The sequence below is a fragment of the Rhipicephalus microplus genome, chromosome 9 (assembly GCF_043290135.1).
Source record: "Rhipicephalus microplus isolate Deutch F79 chromosome 9, USDA_Rmic, whole genome shotgun sequence".
Taxonomy (NCBI): Eukaryota; Metazoa; Arthropoda; class Arachnida; order Ixodida; family Ixodidae; genus Rhipicephalus; species Rhipicephalus microplus.
In genome coordinates, this window is record NC_134708.1 from 114,194,327 (window position 1) to 114,213,932 (window position 19,606).

The 19,606-nt window shown below is 45.2% G+C and overlaps 1 protein-coding gene across 4 annotated transcripts in view; it reads right to left on the minus strand.

Moving 5' to 3' along the window:
• Positions 1 to 19,606, minus strand: part of LOC119163083 (atlastin-3) — a 211,358-nt gene that overhangs the window by 14,952 nt on the left and 176,800 nt on the right. For all 4 annotated transcript variants that reach the window (XM_075874259.1, XM_075874258.1, XM_037415019.2 and 1 more), the window contains 2 exons: positions 6,356 to 6,457; positions 480 to 578 (listed from right to left, as the gene is read on the minus strand). In XM_075874259.1, coding sequence (XP_075730374.1) covers positions 480 to 578; positions 6,356 to 6,457 — 201 coding nt within the window. The remainder of the gene's footprint in view (positions 1 to 479; positions 579 to 6,355; positions 6,458 to 19,606) is intronic.

A 19,606-nucleotide genomic window follows, 5' to 3' on the forward strand; every position in this document is an offset into this window, starting at 1 on the left:
CCCCAAAAAATCCTTTTGTTTTTGCCATCTATCAAACGCACACTTCCGCATGACGCCACGAATGGTCCTTAACGCTTCCTTTGAGCTAGACGACGCGTTAAAAAGCGAATGTCACACAAGATAATAATCGTCTTGGTAAAATAATGAATGGCTTGGGTAACACACGTATCACTTGCATTGGCGCGAAGAGCTATGTGTGTGGTACTGACTTTCTGATTAGGTGTCGTGCCGCTGCGTCAGACGTTCGATGCTTTCACAGGATACACAAGCGAAGTTATACGTTAACTGTAACCTTCACAGCGAGGTGATTGTGACAATAAAAACAAGAAAAAGCTCCAAATCTCACAAGCTTTAAGTTCCAAGCTCAAAAAGGATGCTTCACTTACACTAGTGCCCTCATATTGCTTTCGCGCCGACTTTGTACAACACTTAGTCACCTGCCTACCAGCTGACAAGTGGGCTTCCGTTGGTATACTCACCGCTTCGTCGCAAAGCATAAGAGGTGGGTCTAGTGGAACTGTTTCCATGTCCAGTAAATCAATACACTGGTGACTGTCAGGGTCTTCAGTGGCATTAAGCTGCGCAAGTCAATTTTAAAGCGAAGAATAAGTCACCCTGAAGAGTAATGTAGTTGTTTCATTTCTTTGTCATGGTAGTCAGCAAACAACTGCTAGTGCTTGAACGGGGCCATATGAGACACAATCTGCGCTCCTGATCAATGCTTTGTAGGTTATTCCTTGGGTGATCATGAGTGAGCAGGAGAAACTTAAGTGCATTTGGTGAACAACTTAGTTTATTACGCGCAACTTTATGAACACTCGTGTAGATTGAATGTCTGACAACACTGGCGCACTCACGACGCCGGACGTGACAACCCGATGCTCCTTCGAGGTCACCTACACGTAAACTTGCACTGTTAAAGCTTTCTGAAGGTCGGCACTGGAAATTTAAAGGTTTGCAGAGGCTGAAACTTAACTAGCAGCAGTGAATTAAGTAGGTTATGTTCTATGAAGCACGGGATTCAAAAGTAGGTGCAGCTTATAGCTGGTGACTGCTCGGACTAATTTTGCAACGAAATACTGTCTGCAGTTCATTTTTCACGCATGTACCGGCACTACTGCACAGTCGGCTGACTACATCAATATTTTGTTGAAAACGGAAATTTGGGAGCGGTTGAGTAAATCGAGTACGGTAGAGCAAATGGCATATTCCAGTTTTATTGTAATATGTGAGAAACAGCTTAAGGCATTCCCACAATCTTTTACGTGCTCACATAAGCAAAACGCAACTGAATTTCAAATGATATCTTTTTTTCTGATTATGTTGCCTATTCTTCCTGTGGTCCACTCCCAAATTTTAAAGGGGGTTCGCCTATTATTTGTACTTTTTCTCTCCAACTATCGAAAAGGATTTAGTATTATATAAACGTGTTATTGTAGAGAGTCATAGGTTATATTTAGCTAAAATAAAATTACAATTTCATAGAGCTGTTCTGAAAAAAATAAAATATTCACGTACAAGGCATCAGAACGTGCATATTGTTGTGTAAGTCTTTTACAGATTCAGTTTTTTTAAGAAACCGGAAATAATTTTATTTCAGATTGTTCCTAGCTTTTTGTAGCTGACGCAATGACATTTTAAAATTAATTCAGCTCTCTTTGAGAAAAGGTATATTGAAGTTGAGAAGTTTATAAAAAACGCAGCCCCGCCGCGGTGGTCTAGTGGCTGATGTACTCGGCTGCTGACCCGCAGGTCGCGGGATCGACTTGCGGCTGCGGCGGTTGCATATCCGTTGATGCGGAAATGTTGCAGGCCCGTGTGCTGAGATATGGGTGCACAATAAGGGTGTACGACACACTTTGGAGTGGCCACTCTTGGAGTGGCCACTCGACGTCAAACTTCCACAGGTTTGTTCTTCGTTGGAGTACAATGCATTTTTGATGCAAAATTGCAAATTCAATTATTTGGAGGAGGGTTGACCCTCATTTCTCTTCAAACATACGAGTGTCATCTCTGTCATCTTTTTGATAGATAGATAGATAGATAGATAGATAGATTGAGTAGATAGATAAATAGATAGATTGATAGATAGATGGAATAGGTAGATAGATAGATAGATAGATAGATATATAGATAGATAGATAGATAGATAGATAGATAGATAGATAGATAGATAGATAGATAGATAGATAGATAGATAGATAGATAGATAGATAGATAGATAGATAGATAGATAGATAGATAGATAGATAGATAGATAGACGCCAAAGTGCTTGCTTTACGCAAAAAAATTATTCGCATATAATGTTCATTTTCCAAACTAAAACACATCGCATTATTGACGTCGGGCTTGTTTTCTGGCTTCCTCACACCATATGAGCGTTAAAACCAAACTGCCTTGATGGTTATTGTATAGGAAGGCCCCAACAACGATAATGGTGTCATCTCCTTAAGAATGCGTACAACTAAGCATGCGTACAAATATTATCGTGAGATCTACAGGTTGAATGTTCCTGTCAAGAAATGCATGGGGGATGTCTCTAGACGCAATGATAAAACTCTACAGAGCCCTATTTCTCAGTTTTCTGGGATATAGCTTGCCCATGCTTAGCAATCCCAGCAAGACCAATGTTCGTGTTCTACAGGCAGTACAAGTCCAAACACTGAGAGTGTGCCTTGGTCTGCCCAGATGTACGTCAACAGAGGCAACAATTACAATTGCTGGTGACTATCCGATGCAAACTCAAATTGTTGTAGAAGTCTTGAGAACGCACATCAGACACTTCGCACATGCTCCCTGTCAACACCTTGCACTGTTGATTTCAGAGAGGCCACAAGCACCGTTCGCTAAAATGAGTGTTAAGTACAACGAGAATTTTCCCTCTGGCTTCACTCCTGCATCTAAACCATCGATACCCCCTTGGTGTACCGCCAGTGTTTGTCAGGTGCAGTAGTTGACCCAGCAAGAGGTGTTACCATCAGCTTTAGGACTGACCACTCCATTGCATCTACAGCAGCGGAACTAGCTGCTTTGCGCACTGCACTTCGTGTGGTCAATCAGGAACCACCGCAACAATGGTCAATTTTGAGCGACTCAAGGGGTGCCCTACAACCTGTGCTTTCATTACTGCGTCGCAGACCGTATGAACGGTTTGTTTTCGAAATGTTTTCTAAATTCGGTGCCTTCTCCACACTTCACGCGAGAAAGGGCATGATGTCACGTTTTAGTGGCTGCCAAGTTACTGCGGCGTCATAGGGAACGAACAGGCCGATACTGCCACGTGGGCAGCTCTTGAAGGAACACGAGAAGAAGGCATACCACTTTCGCGGACCGATGCAGCCAGTAATCTTTGACGACTTGCGCATGAAGTTACGTTTTCACTATGGGGCCCACCTAGCAACGAGACGAATCGTCAACACCACCCGTTCTCTTTGATGGCGCTCCGCATGCCCACTGGGCTCGATCGAAGAGAAGCCACCCTTCTTCATCGCTTATGGCCATGAACGGCATTAACAAAATCTTATTCTTCTGTCATAGAAATGGCCCACAATGCTCTCTGCGATGCCTGTCATTGCGAAAAGATGCTTCACCACATCCTGTGCGACTGTCCGTTGTATGACTTCCAAAGACAGTCACTAGCTTCCGTTCTTGCACGCATCGACAACAGCCAAGTGTCTATAGACTCTATTCTGTCAACTACCCTAGAGAATACATTGCAACAGATGGCGACAAAAGCTCTGTTGAAATTCGTATGCCACACAAACTTGAACAAGGGGCTTTAACGACATTGTCACACACCGCGAAAGACAAAACTGGACTATTTCTGAGTGTGCACGTGTGCTGCCATTTGTGCTGTGTTTATCTCTCTTTCCTCTCTGCTCTATCTTTCAACTCCCCCATCTCCCTCCCATGCGCAGCGTGGATAATCGGCTGTCTATAGGCGGGTTAACCTCCCTGCCCTTCTTTCCCTAATATTTTCCTTCCTTCCTTATACAGGCTGAACGATGTGACTGAGGTCATGCTAGACAAACACAATAACCTTGTACTAACAGCGTACGACAAATAGGAATCGTCACCAAGTCGTAGTCTATACTTCGGTTGGAATAGTGTGATTAGGGTAAACATAGGCGTACAGGGATTTCAACAATGCGTTGTTTTCCTTGCCTGCTACATTCCACAAAAATATTGCTGCTTTTTTGTCCTCATGTGGCAAAGACAGTGATGGGTGCGCCATAGCCTAATCAAGTGATGCCAGCATTGAAGTGAGCTCATCGGGCAGCTGATTGGCTTTTCTGGCCGATGTTGTGTTGATCTCGTGAAATAACACGCGAATAATGCAGCCACTCGGTGATCTGCCTCCCACTCCAACGCAGCATTTTGTACATGTGCTTGTTGTAGTTTCTGCTGACGTTCCTTTACGGGTTGCGTATGAATAAGTGGTGGCCGTCCTGTTGAGAGAGATATACCAGTTTCTTCTCGTTCACTGGAGGTGCTTACGACGCTGGACTACAGAAAGCGATTGTACCTAAGAGTCTGACTTGCCATTAAATGTTAGATTTCGGTCCCGAGAATCTTCTTTGGTGACGACGTTTTCACCTACTGTTGCCCCGTCCTCTTTGTGAAGTTAGCTGTCTCTAATCACCTCCTGAAGAATAGAAATCTTTATCTTAAGATAGCTTCGGACGAAGTTCTGTGAGCACCGCGATGGTTAGGGCGTTTTATTGTAGTTACACTTTGTTATATTCTGAGCAGGGTTCGGCGCATTGAGGCCACAGCAATAAATTTCTCCAAACGGCATCAAAATTTTCATTCTCCTAGCAGATATGCCAGACGACATAGCACATAGCTGTTGGCATAAATGAATGATCATAGTTACGAAAATAGCCAACTTTCGCTTAAGAGAGAAGAAAGTGAACCTTGAACGTTTTTTTTTTGCACACACATTGTGTCCCCTGGGTGGCCGACCAATGCCACCTAGAAAAATATTTTCAGGCCTGCTTACTTTCACCGTGACGTCACTTGTTTTGCTTGAGCGAGCACGCATGCGGTAGGCTGTCAATTTTTTGCCACCATCATCTCCCGTTAAAAGATAAAGGGTTTGCGGTGAGTTTTACGCGCTTAGCATTTTATTCTGCCTTTAGCATCAAAAATGTGCTGCTTAAGTTGATGTATTATCCTTGAAAACGTTTGGATATCTATCTGTGAGCCAGTTAACACCACATATTCATGCTACAGTTCACGAACACCGAAAACCATGGGCTTCACGATTCATGAACAAGCACACCATCACGCCACTAACACGTTCATCAGGCTTGGCAATTATTGTCTGTGGAGCAATGAGAGCAACTGTATGCACATCAGTGAAGCGAAACACACCGGTCTAAATGTACTGACTTCAGACCCAGTGGCAGAAGCCTTAAGCAGGCCTGAAATTATCTAGATGGCATTGGGCCTACACGTACGATGGCGTTATTCTCACTTGCTGCTTTTATCAACACTTGAAGGTTTGCGATGCTGATTCTGGGTTACATCTGTGAATTGCTCAATATACTGTAGCACTAACCGTTAAATGATGAACCGGACTTGGATGTCACCTAGTCGTGTTACGTGCTGCAGTATGCTAAGTGCACACGTGCTTATCACATTTATTACAAAGATAAAGTAAATGGCAGCGAACGAGAGGTATAGGGAGGTCAACCAGTCCAGGGTATCCGGTTTTCTGCCCTACAAGTAGGAACTGGATGGAGCAAAAAGGAGACGAAAGAGAAGAATTGCCAAAATCTTTTTTTCTCCTTGTAGATTTATCTTCATATCATTTGGGGTGGTGTTATCAATGTACAATGAGATTGCCTTAGGAATGATGACAAGCAGATGGGCGGCATGATTTCGAGGGGTCCACCATAAAGCGTAGGCAGGTAAGCGTAAGAGAAGACAGTGTGAACAAGGCCCGTTCTTCCCATCGTGTATAGCTGGTGAAGTCTAGTCCCAAGAGCTCTCAAGTTATTTCACGCAATGTACGCTGTCTGCTAAAACAATAGGCAATAAGACGCTAAGATATATCCTTGCACTCACATGACACGAACGATGCCCACTGGGCTCACCGACGATAGTGAATATTGATATGTGGCCTCACATATGCATTGAGGAAAAAGTAACTCGTTTCCACAAATAAACAATTGACCGAAGCCAGAAAAGGATTCTCTATGTTAATACGAGCCACCTGAACTTGTTGGTGGGATAGATATGCATGAGTTATAGAACTTAATTCACCCATTTATGTTTATTTCAAAATATTTTCGGGAATCTACTGACACCATCTTGATAGTTTTTGCATGAACAAATTTCGGTACTCACAAGCGGTGTGGTGTCGTCTGAGGAAACTCTGTCAGCAGTATACGTATGTCTTCTCTTGGAGTCTCTTTGAGTTGTCAATGCGTTCTGAGGCTGCGCCATGCTCTGCAAAACAGGGGCATTTTGTTACAAAATGATACAGTGCAACTATGTTAGTAAAGTCATATGCCATCTTAAAATAAATCGTGCCAATGTTAAACCTGTGCGCCAGAACCAAAATCACCAGCGGTGGCACGCCGTGTATCCACCTTCAGCAGCGGCTTGTCAACGGTGCATCAAGAGGAGGGGGGGAGTGAATTTATTAGTTTGTCAGGGCGTAATTCGGTCCCAACAAATAAAAAATCTGTTTCCTAAAAAAAGCAGCAGTTAGCGTGGTAGCAACAGGTCTTAGCGTTATATAAATACAAAAGCGCTATCTCAGTTTAGGGGAAATAGCAGGTGTTAATACGGGTGTTCAGCACCACGAAAAAAAAGTTTTGCGATATGCAGTTTCCGCAATTCTTGTCATAGTGCTTAGTATAGAGTAAAGGGAGAGCCTGGGGCAAACAACGCGAGAAGAATTCAGCACATACCTACTGGGCATGACTTTTACGGCGTCAAAGAAAGGCTAGAACACTCGAGCCCGTGTGAATGGTCATTTAAAATACATTTTTCCATGTTTCACTTCAGTGACAAAACGACGAGAAACAAACAACAATATTCAGCGCGTTCTGACCTTGTGCAATAAATATGGTTTTACAGATAACGAAATCTTCTACATGCATTCTAAGGTTAATTTGAGTGTTACTCTAATGCTAATAATTTTTTTCGCGACTTTATGTAAATAGCGAACAAATGTGGCCCAAGCAGCGAGCCTCGAGGCATCGCTGATGTTATCTGTATGTCAGATGACTTCACGAGTTTAAGCATAACGAAATCTTAGCGCGACTACAAGTAATCTGTTATCTTTTATGTTCAATCAACGATGTTCAACGCCAAGAAAATCGTGACGTCGATTCAATCAACTCCAAGAAAATTGTGAATAAGCTACTGGTCTTGCATTTCAAACAATGTTAAGTCTTTTAAACTAGTTAGTAAGTATGGCATAAATCTGTCTTCTGTCATTAAGGTAAGAAGCAATGTCGTGAGTAATTTAAAGCCAATGCATAACAGTAAAATAGCAGCACATCAGCCGTGCTGTGATCGGGAAAGTATATTGTGTGCGTGTAAATATTCCGCAATACAGTGAGAGGCATTCACGCGCAATGTCACAAAACTTAGGAAGTTGCGATATAGATTGCGACATTTGCTACAGCATTCAAATTTTTGAAAAGATGCGCCTAACATGTCCAATATAGAACTGTCATCCAATTTGCAAAGCTCAAAATAGTTTTGATTTCAGGTCTTCAGGGATAAAAAGTAAGTTCTAGGCGACTTTCACTGCGTCATGGTCAAAAAAACCCATCGATGACGTCCCATTTTACAACGTGCGATAGGAGCACGTATCCTCATAACAAGCTAAGGTTGCAGCTAACTCTTTTCTTCCGCTCACGCAAAACGCAAAAACGCTGTTGTATAGGAATACGGCTGCTCCCGTAAACAGCAGTGTTCGTGCAGTGATATCAAAGCGCGTTCAAGGGTTCACAAGCCGTTCGCTGATGCCTGCAGAAACAGTGCTCGTGCCAGCACTCACGACCATGCCCTTAAATTCAAAGTGCACGTTTGCCCGTCAAGCCATGCAGCCTCCTATCTTAGCGTCACTTCATACAACTTTGTTCAGCAGAAGAAGAACACGAGGGAGGAGGAGGAGGAGGAGAGGTCCACCTGGAAAGCGGGTTTCTAGCCCGCTACTCCTCATAGGAGCAAGGGGAAAAGGATGAAGTGGAGTAAAAGAGGTTGGCCTGGAAAGCGGGTTTCCAGCCAGCTACTCTTCACGAGGGTAAGGGGAAAAGAAAAAGAAAGAGGAGGGTATGATGAGGGGTGATTGTGATATAGCACAATGAGTCACTGCACACAATGCCTCGTTCGGTGTAGGACACGCACAAACGTCCCAACTTTGTCAGAATCTCTAAAGACGGGAATTAAAACCTACCTTGCTTAGAAATGCGAGCAGGCAGTTTAAGCTGCGTTGTGCGTGATCCACATGTCCCCAAGCACCCAAAAGTTTCTCTTCCGAAAAGGGTTGGCAATCAAGGTCATCTGTGCGGCGCTTAAGAGATTGTCTTTCATGTGCGTATTCTAGGCGCACACAGGATTTGATTATTAGCCTCTGGCGTGTTACACAAGTTGCAGTTAGGATTTAGCTTTTGTCCAATCTTGCATAAGTATCGTCACGTGTATGCAAAACCCAGCCGCCGTTTATGTAGTAGCGTTTCCTGGTCTCTCCTTAATCGGAACGGAACTCGAAAACCACGACAAAAGTCAAACCTATAAGTTTGCTCGTGGAGACAATCCGGATCTTTCCTTAGTCGTCGCATTGATGTCTTCATATCTTTGAACAGAAAGGTGTTGATGGCAAATTGGAAAAAGTGAATTGATATCATTTCACCGCTAGTGTACGCCATTTTCGCTTCTGAATCTGCTTCTTTATTCCCAGATATGGCACAATGACTGGAAATTTATTGCAAAAAATGGCATGTCTGGATTGAAATTCAATATTCAACATATTCATTATGTCACACACCAGAGAACTGTATGCAGTGTATTGTTTTATGTAGCTTCTATTTAGCTGAAGGGCCGACTTGGGGTCGTAAAATATTATCCATTTTGCTGGACTCTGCTGTAAAATGTAGCATGCAGCTTGTCGGACGCCAGTCTGCTCAGCAGCAGTAGATGAAGTCTGGTGTGATATTTTGAGACGTTGAGTGGTTCCCATCTGTCGCACAGTGAAAGCTCTTGCTGAGGAGGTCTGCGTGACAGAGCCATCTGCAAACATGTGCACTGCGTATCCGTACATATGGGCAATAAAAGACAAAGCAAAATGCTTAAGACCAGCAGTTGGCATTTCTTACTTATTTGTTATTCCTGCGATTGAAAGTCGCACGATCGGCTTAGACATCGTCCAGAGTAGTGTGTCGGAGATCACATGTAGTACATGATTTGAAAGCAGCAGATCTCGGTGTGACAAAACAGCTTCTGAGTATGCAGCATTGGGTCGTGTGTTATAAGAGTCTGCCAGTAGATGATCGCGGTGCCTTGTCAGTAGCCTCAGATCTACTCGTAGCATTTCGTGTTGAAGATAAACACGAGAAGTGCTTCTTCAATAGTGCCCCATGTAGAAATTCATCGACAAATTCTTAGGCAAATTTCTAGGGCACGCGCCAGAGCGACCAAGTCCAGGCAACGCACGTGGAGCGATGTTATCGCATACGCTTCATGAGTGATAGAGATGAGCAGCTCCTTTATTCTATGCTTCAGCACTGTTCCTCTATAGCGCTCGCGAGATTTTGCTCGTGGTAACAGCATACAATGCGCGTAGAAAAGTTATCAATTTGTCGATTCGGGCAGGCTTTTCTCTGAAGAGCTGCGTCACCATTGCTGTAAAAAACTCGGGCGTTGGTAGAATGAAAAAGGTCACCGCTTTGCCGCGAAAGCAAAGCAATGAACGTGATAGCAACAAATTGGAAGGTCACGTGCAGAATGGCAAGCAGATGGAAGCGTGCTCCTCGTTTCTCACGCACAAATGACGCACGAAACGTACTCATTGGTACAGGTAAACGCCAATAAGCATCTCAGCTGTTACTTCGATGTGTCCGAAAAGCCCGTCGTTTTCGCAAGCGGAGGCTGTGAAACGATTGCATTACCCTTTGTGCACCCACTAGCTACAACAAAATCGTTCGAGTGGAATCCTAACGCCAACCTAGACGTATGATCATCCCCTCCGGGAGATGAGGGGGCGCGAGAGATCGTTCACTCTCCTCCTATCTGCGGGCCAATGTACGCGTGAGTAATTATTCAAGACGAACTATTATGTTATCAGAAACACCTCGCAGGTCGCACCTGCAAACAGCTAGTGCTACCATCGCATAAGCACAAAAAAGTGCTAAAGATGGCTCACGATTGACCGTGGGCAGGTCATTTAGGAGAGCAGGAAACACTACAACGGGATAAAATCTCATTTTACTGGCCGCTGATGTTGCGAGACGTAAAGGAGTACTGTAGAACGTGCCATGAATGCCAGGTGAAATTCCCAATGAAACAGATAGATAGGGTTCCGTAACGTCCAAAGCCAGGCCCAGAACGCTATTTCAGATAATAAACATGGACTGCATTGGTCCTATGGTACCACTTCGGCTAGAGGTCACCTGTACGCTCTTTGTGTCGTAGATCTACGCACCAGACGGCCAGGAGTAGTATGCCTCCGTTCACTAACGAGAAGTGCTGTACGTGACGTGCTACTGTAGATATCTTCTCAACATGTGGTGCCAGACAACTTGCTCAGATCAGGGCACCAATTTTAGGTATAAATCGGCACAGATGTTGCGAAAAGTGGGGGAATCTCTGAGGTTTACCACACCTGATCATCCTCAAAGTAACGGATTTGTGGAGCGCTGGAATGGCACGTTCAAAAAATGCTTTTTCACATGATCAGCGAATGAGGCCGCGAGTGGCACATAATGATTCTGTTTTTGTTATGGGCATATTGTGAGGGTCCACATGCGACTACGGGGTGGTCACCATTCGAACTCATGTACGGGCTGGTGCCAAACGGGCCCCTATCCATTCTCAGGAAGACTTGGTCAGGGGACTGAGAAGTTCCGGAATCACTGGGTATGCCAGCAGTGTAACATATTGCGAAGCTCTGAAGTTGTTTGCAAGGTGCTAGTGAAGAGCCGCCCGCCAGAGTGAAATCAGTCCGAATGAGTACGTAGGATGCTATAACTTGAGGACTACAGACAAACAGTTTGTCGCAGGGAACTAAGTACTACAGATCGAGAAGAAAGGAGAAGGTAAGTAGCAAAACGGAAGAGACCGATAACTGTGGTCAAAAAACTGCGATCGTAAAGTCATTTAGTTGAGCCTAATGACGGTTTGTGCAGAACCATTCATGCTAACAAACTTTGTCCATATCACACGGAAGAGCTGTATGAGTAATATTCGAGGGCAACCAGAAATTTGGAGACGTTATGGTCCCGCCATGCGGGCCAGAGGAGCAGGCGACGCAGCAGCTTGTTGAAGTAGCTCATCTGGAGTCCACCGAGAAAAAACAGCTGCGAGACTTAATCGCGAGGCATTCGAGAGTATTCGCAAACAAACACGGCACCTGCAAAGTTCGAACGCACATAATCAAAATAAGGGGACAGCAACCAAAACGTGCATACCCTTACAGTGTGCTAGTAGCACTGGTGCACGAAGAAGACAGGCCGGTAAACGAGCAAGAGCAGTGCGGATTGGTATACTCAGTTGAAAGTTCACACGCGTATTCCCTGCTCTGCGTATCAAAGAAGGATGGCGGCATCCGCATCTGTTGCGTTTACAGGAGACGGAACAAAACAACAGAGACAGACACATTTCGCATGAGCGTGGTGACTGGCCTGTAATACTGGGTAGCGAAAGCCAAGTAATTAACTCTGCTAGACATGATCAGGGGTTACTACCAAATACCTCTCGACAAGGACGCGCTGGTTTGTACTGCTCCTGCCACTTCCTCAGGCCAGTACGCATGAAAATTGATGCCCTTTGGATTGAAAAATGCCGCCAACACCTATCAAGGGGTCATAAATGTTGTACTGATTCCGCATAGACATTACGCTTGCACTTACATTGACGATGTCGCGATACACTCTGAGAGCTAGGGCGAGTACCTGGAACGTTTGGACAAGGTGCTTGCGTCACTGGCAAAGTCAGGGCTGACACTCAACGTAAGCAAGTGTCGTTTCGCACAACAGGAAGTTTAATTCTTGGGGTACATTGTAAAATCAGGCAGGCACGAGGCCGACCCAGAGAAGTTCCAGGTGATTAAAGAGATGCCGGCTCCCGAAACAAAGGGACAACTATGTAGTTTCCTAGGGCTGGCCAACTATTATAGGGACTACCTCTCCGAGTACTCGAACGCCGTTATGCTTCTGACCAACCTAACTGGCCGACGTATTGCACAGAAATCACCGTGGAATACACAGGCGCAAGAAGCTTTTAACAAAGTGAAAAACTGTCTAGTACAGGTGTCGGCATTGCAGGCCCCAGATCCGAGAAAATAATTTATCTTCGCCACAGATGCATCTGATTACGCCGTTGGTGCGTGCTTTGCACAGTAGGATCTGGAGGACAAGGAGCGCCCTGTCGCTTTTCTCTGCAAGAAGCTTAGCCCGGCTCAGAATCGATGTACCATATTACCACTATACAGAACGCGAGGCTAAAACACTGGGCGTTGGCACTGCAGAAGTATAACCTGATATCGAACACAAAAGTGGGTCTCTAAACGCTAATGCAGAAGAAATGTCATGTTTGGTGACCCCAACAATGACGCATAAAAGAGACAGAGAGGTAAAGGGTGTCTGCTTTGTCAATGCAGGCGCACGACAGGATCAAAGGTGTACGAGTGACGATTGGTGCCTCACGTACCAAGCCAGTGAACACATGTGAATGTGTGGTTGTGTTTAAGTGGCATGTCATAAATACAGTGCAACACAGTTGGAGGAGAGGCGTCGTTTTCGAACTTAGTGCGTTCGCTGACTATCTTGGTACCCACGCCACTGACGGTGAGCCCACGCCATGCCGGAAGCGGTGTCATTGAATTGACGGAACAATGGGTGTCTGTCGGTCATAAAGGACATGAAGACCCACGTCGCCAAAGAACTTAGTGGTGGCACCTTACTGGAGACAAGAGCCGAGTGCGACTGCAAGGGTGAAAGATGCACTTGTGCTTCACTGTAGGCAACCGAAACAAGTGACAGTGGTGGAAATCATACACGGACCAAACATACTGACGGCCTGTCAGTGCAGCGTTGCTGGCACGTGCTCAGGAGAGGCATTCCCATGGCTTGTTGATGCCGGACGCCTAACGTTCCAGAAACTGGTGTGAAGAAAGTGGAGCGGCGACGAGAGGGAGTGGTTCTTTAAAGAAGATCTGAGAAAAAAGGACTCCGTGCTTGGCACCTTCAACGGCAGCCAACCCAGAGTTGAGGAGAGATACATTCGTGTGTTCTGTTTGGATATTAAGAGTGTTTCCATGGCAGGCTAGGGGACAAAAACCAGTAGTGCCGGGACAAAAAGAAACAGAAACGAGTAAGCGTCCCTATTGAAGTGGTCTCCGAGTGGTCCTTTCCTCACAGTGGAAGCACATGAAAAATGTTATCTTCAGCTTCTTTGGTGGCAGCAGCAAATGTCACACAACCAGTAAGGCGAGTGGGAGAACTATGACGGAACCTAAATGTCTACTTTCCCAATCGTTCGCTTCAGTCGCTCTGCCTTCAGTGTGAACGAGCCGGTGAAGTTTCCAGTCAAGCGAGCAATTTCGTCACATAATCGTTCTCTGGTACCCAAACAGTGCCTCTTTTATCTTTCAAATGCCCGTCAGGTGCGTTCATTTCGTGTATTCCATGTGTCCAATCTATCTCTTCTTTGGATCTTTTCAACTTCACCCTGCTGGCTAGCCTTTGCTTCCACTTCGTCTTTATGAGGTTGAAAAGGCACCCCTTTAGTTATATAGGTGTTGCCTTAATATAGATATCAAAGGAAGTATTTTCGAATGCGAGCGTCTTAATGCAGTGCTCAATCAACCTCACCAAAAAACTTTGTCAAGGTTGGCAAGCTTCTCACGTGACGTGTCACCAGAGGGCGGAAGCTTGACTCGCGCGAACTCGATTAGTGATATTAGTGATAAACATTTATCTGCTTAAAATGTGCGGATGCCTAGAGATCTCAAAAGGCGTACAGACTTCATTGTGCATTTGTGCTTTCTTTCATTTCAAGCACTCATGCGCTAATTTATTTGCAAGCGTGTCGAGTTTCCTGTTTTCAGGACTTGTCTTCTTCCTCTTGTTCCTTCTCATCAAGGCGTCGTTACGAAATATTTAGCAATCTTGCTGCCCCAAAGTGAGTGTTTGATGACTAGCTCTCTATCTTGTCTATAGTCTAAGCAGTCAAACTCTGCGAAGTATTCGCCTGCAAGTAAGTCCAGTATTTATACCTCGACTATCTAGAATGGGCCACTGCTTTTTTTGCAACTCCAGCTTTGTTGTAAGCTATTGTACAAAAAAAGATGTGCGCAAGGGCATTAGCAGCTGACATTGAATACAAAAATACATCTTTATTTTCTTTACAACCAGTACAGCCGAAATGACAGTGAAACGTTTATTGTCGTAAGCTCTACTAGTACGTCTTTGCAAACGTCATAATTTTCCTTCTTGAGGGCAAAATGCACTGCGTATGCTTTCGCATACACCCAAGCCGGCAAAATGACCTTTAGTTTTTATATTACTCGCGCCGTCACAACGGCGTTCCGGAGTGCTTGCGTGACTGCTGCTCCTTCTGAAATTTTGTCGCAGTTTTGGTCATCGTGAGCTGAGTTTTCCAGCGGACGTGCCAGTCTGTAGTACCATGCATTCGCGAAGCTTATTCCCGCTTTCGCGCGCATGCCTGTCAGATACGTGGCACTGGAACCCAGCCATGCGCCTGCGGCATGAAACCCCCCCCCCCCAAAGTGATCTTCAATAATATTTCGTGAGAAGAGCAAAATGCATGCCAAGCTCATCAAAACAGCAACTGACAATCTGCACGGCACCTTGGATGGTGTGATAAAGATCGTAATGGATCTCTTTACTGAGTCGGCAAGCGTAAGCAATACGCACAGAAATACCCGTAGTTGCCACGGCATGGTCGTAGTATTCACATAAATAGGGCACACAACGTTTCTTTTGTCGCGCCTCACATGTATCTCACTCTTGAAGCAATACACAAACAAAAAAGTTGGACCATCTCCCGATAAGAGGAACCATGTGTAGCTGCGAAGCAGGGGCCGGCGACGTTGACGCTGGAACTCATCAAGCGAAAGCCAAGTGAGAACGCCCTTGACTGAATTCCGAAAGCGCAATCCAGTGCCTATGTATACGGGTTGGCCAGTGAACGGTTGTGCTGCGCGAGCAGTTGGAGCACATTTTTTCACTGGCCCCCCGTATACGTAGGCACTGGATTGCACACTCAGCATTCTGTCAAGGGCGTCTTTACTTTGCTTTCGCTTGACGTTGTAGGCAACGCTTCTCCTTCATTCAATAAATAAAGATTGTAAAAAAGAAGCCCCAATTGAGCGTTCCCAAACCTTACTTGATTACACAACATTCACGCGACAGCCTCACCACGCTGCTACGTAAATACTCAAGTTTCTCCCGTCGGTAGGAACGGGTGGCAATTTTCTTTTGTTTTTACGCTACGCTTTCTCGAATGCCGGATTGGCTAACACACTATTAACGGTTGGTGCCAGCCTGGGAACAACATGGACACAGACAACGCAGAAAGCTGAAAGCAGACGACGGACGTGGCTGACCAATGTATCTCCTTTGTCGTTGATTGGCTACTTCACACTACCGCAAACGGAAAATGGCACAAAAATTCGTCTCGCACCTATTCTTCGAACGCCAAAGAAGGGCAAACGTGGAAACTTCCCGCACAAGGTGACCTCAGGACGTTAAACGGCAAACGGCAAGGGAGACTTGCCGCTAGCATGAACGAGCCCCAAGGTGCCCCACATGAGTGATGTGCGTGGGTGGAGTGCGAAAAGTAGTTATTCACAAAAAAGAGGTAGAGACCCCTTCATAGGTCCCTACAAAATAGGTGTAGTTGAAATTCAGGGACCCGTTTAGTTAAAACTGCAGTCCTTGCTATCGGGACCAAGGCCTGGGCAGCCTATAAGGGCCTCCTTCCAGTCCTCTCGCCTATGGTTTGGGTTAGGAGTGATGGCAGCATTATCTTGGCAGGCCCACACCATATGGTAGATGTCTACCGCCTTCACACAAATAAGGCTGTGTGTCCTGAGACCGTAGGGTCGAAACCTTTAACTACGGCAGGACATAAAATTGTATTCGTCTGTAGGCACAGCAAAATGCACCTCTCTACTTTCTCGACCCCAGTGCGAAAAGGGGTATCAGCGGTGACTTTCCCGATAATAATGAATAACTTCCTTATGTCGGAGAACAGGGTAACCTTCCTAGTCGGTTTCGTCGTAAGTGAAGAAAGTAGCCCGAAAATGAGCGCTTGGGCAGCCGCATGTGGAGCCTAATTTCGCAGCAATTCCTGATGGCTCGGTGTTCACATTATGCGTTTTGAATGAGGGTCTATGTCTCTTATGCAGTTACACAGTACTGTCTCAGACAATGGTGATATGTTCCCGGCTACATCATTGCGACAAGCTAGACGCAAATCCTTGATAATATAACCTGAATTACTGTGAGAAGCTGCAAGGGCAATGGCGACTACTTCAGCCTGTTTTACAGAGTACACTCTGAAGGTGAGCCCATCCACTTGTGTGCTTTCGTGAATAGCAGCCGCCGTGTACAACTCCTTGGGGATAGGGTAAGCAACGTCCACGTAGTACACACCTGGTTTCTGAACAAATTGTGATTGCACCCCCGAGCGCCTGCGTAACGTCACCCGGTGCGGTCATCTCTGTCCATTTTGGAAGGAACAGGTCGGACGAGAAGCGATGTGCGCCACAGTTCTGGCACCTTAACGCGGGCCTGTCATTCGAAGTCATGGCTTATGACGAGACGTGCAAGCAGGTGGTTATCAGAGTTGGGTTGAGCTAGCTGTGCGTACTGGTTGAAAAAAATGGGCTTTTCTCAGCTCTTGGTGTGAGTTAATCACACCCAGTGCCCTGAGACGGCTGTTTGTTGCAGAGAACTGAAGATCAAGAGCCCGCTTTATCGCCTTTTCAATGATTGCCTCGGTGCGTTCTTCCTCAGTTTTGTGGGGGGAGAAGTAAGTGACAGAGTACAAGACCCTGCGGGGTGACGAGAGCGTGTGCTAGCCGCAACGCATCTGTGCAACGAAGTCCCCCCCCCTCCACTTGTTGGAGACCTCCCGGATCAGGCGTCATATCTGCGGTGAAATCATGAACGCTTTGTAATTTGAACGAAGGTGTTCTGTTCTCTACGTCAAAAAGTGGCTGGTCCGCCTAAGCCACGAAGACGAACGCAAGCGAACAGCCAATGAGGGAAATGGAGGCCTTCATCAAAACTTTAATGTCGGCTTGGGCGCCGTGTAGCAAATTGAGAAGTGTTTATAACAAGTTGAGGAATCTTTCACTACTATCACTCACCACTAAAATCTGTTGGCACTTATTTTCAAACGCTGAATAAGGAATCTGGCGCAATTAAAACGTATTTTCCTGTTATGGTTTTCAAATCACGCTAAGCGGAGTTGCCATTTAGCGAGACGTTTAGTGGTTGCGCTAGGTATCACCGCGTTTAAAACAATTTCTGTACTCAAGGCTCCACCGCAGTTTAGGTACTAATGGCGCTACTTTTGAAGCTGTTGGCTCATTCAGCCGAAATCACGGCTGAGGGCACTTCAACCGGTAGCCAAAAAGCGCGTTTTCACCGCCTTCTCAAGGCTCTGCGCGCAAAGGTGCTCGCCTTCGTGGAAAAGCATCCCGAGCTAGCAGAGACAGCTATCAAGCTGCGAAGGATCAATGGATGGATATGGCTGTACCCTTTAGATTAGGTGGTGGCTGACGCCACCAAGCCGTATTACTTAGTGAACCAAAAACTAGATTTATTTTTTTCCTATAAATAGTGAGTTTGACGACTGGTACTTCAAAGTGAAAGATTTATTTTCACTCGTTCATTCACTTTAGCAACCAATCAAAAAAACTGCTTCTACTTATTTCTACACGCTAAAGTCTATTTTGCCCTCCCTGCTCTAAACCCCAGTGCTTTGAAAAATTCTGCGCCATCATCCTGAGCTACAGGTTGAAGCCCTTTGTAGAACATTACCAAGTGTTCGGCCCTTTCCTCTTCTTCTCCACACGCACTGCATACTGTGTCTACCCCTTCGTACTTAGCCCGATATATCTTGGTTCGCAATACTCCCGTCCTGGCCTCAAACAGTAGAGAACAATTCTCAGTATTTTAATAGATCCTTGCCTTGCGAATTTTCTACTTAAAAGTTTGATAGATATATATTGTGGACTCCTTAATCATGCCAATACTTTAGATATCGGTCTCAGCTTCTTTCATCTTCTTCTTAACCGATAATTCTTTTTGGTTTGGCCCCCTGCTATTTTCTAAGTAGTTACCAGTCAATTTTCTGCTTTACTTCCTTCATTTTGTATCGACATTCTTCATGTACAAGTAGCTGAATACCTTCCAAGCCCTACGCCCCTACCCCATTTCTCTCAGTCACTTCACGGATGTTATCTTGCGGCTAGCTTCCCTGCCCTCAAGTGATGTCTGTTTTTTATCACCTTGTACTCCCTGATTTGGTGTATTCCCGTAGGCTCCTAAGGCAAGCCTACCTATTCCACGTTACTTAATTTCTAATCTTGTTGAACTTCTGATCTCATGCACAAGACCACACTGCCGAATGTCTGACCAGGAACCAAGACCCCTTTTCATCTTCCTCTCACATAATACATATTTTAATTCCACAGTGCCCTGTTTTTCACCATTGCTGCATTCCTGTTACCCTTAGTCGTCACGTATATTTCGTGTTCCCTTAGGTACTCGGTCCCATTGCTTATCCATACGCTCAGATTTTTATAATTATCTCTTATCTTTATGGTGACCTCCTGTATTCTAAGCTCACTACCTTCATTATCATTAAAAACATGACTGCTGATTTTTCCTTACTGAATCTGAAATCTAACCTATCTCCCTCATTACCGCAGATGTCCACCAATCTCTGCAAATCTTCCTTGTTGTCGGCCATTAGTACTATATAATTTGCGTACATCAATGCTGGTAGTTCCTGTGCAATGAGTTTTCCTTGTTTGACGAAAGCGAGGTTAAATCTCAGTCCACGTCCCTCTAATTTGGCCTCTAATCCTTGCAGGTACACCATAAATACATGGGTGACAGACGACACCCCTGCCTAAGCCTCCGTTTTACCTCTGTGGGCTTGGATACCTGTTTTTTCCTCTTTAAAACTACCTTGTTGCTTTTATAGATATCCTTTAAAAGATTAGTGTCTCCATCTTTCACAACTTATGTGTCTAGTATTCTCTACAAGTCCTCGTGAACCACGTTATCGTACGCTCCCTTGATATCCAAAAATGCTGGCCACAGGGGCCTGTGTTCTTTTTCTTCTCTTTCGATGCACTTCGTCAGTAAGAACGGATTGTCT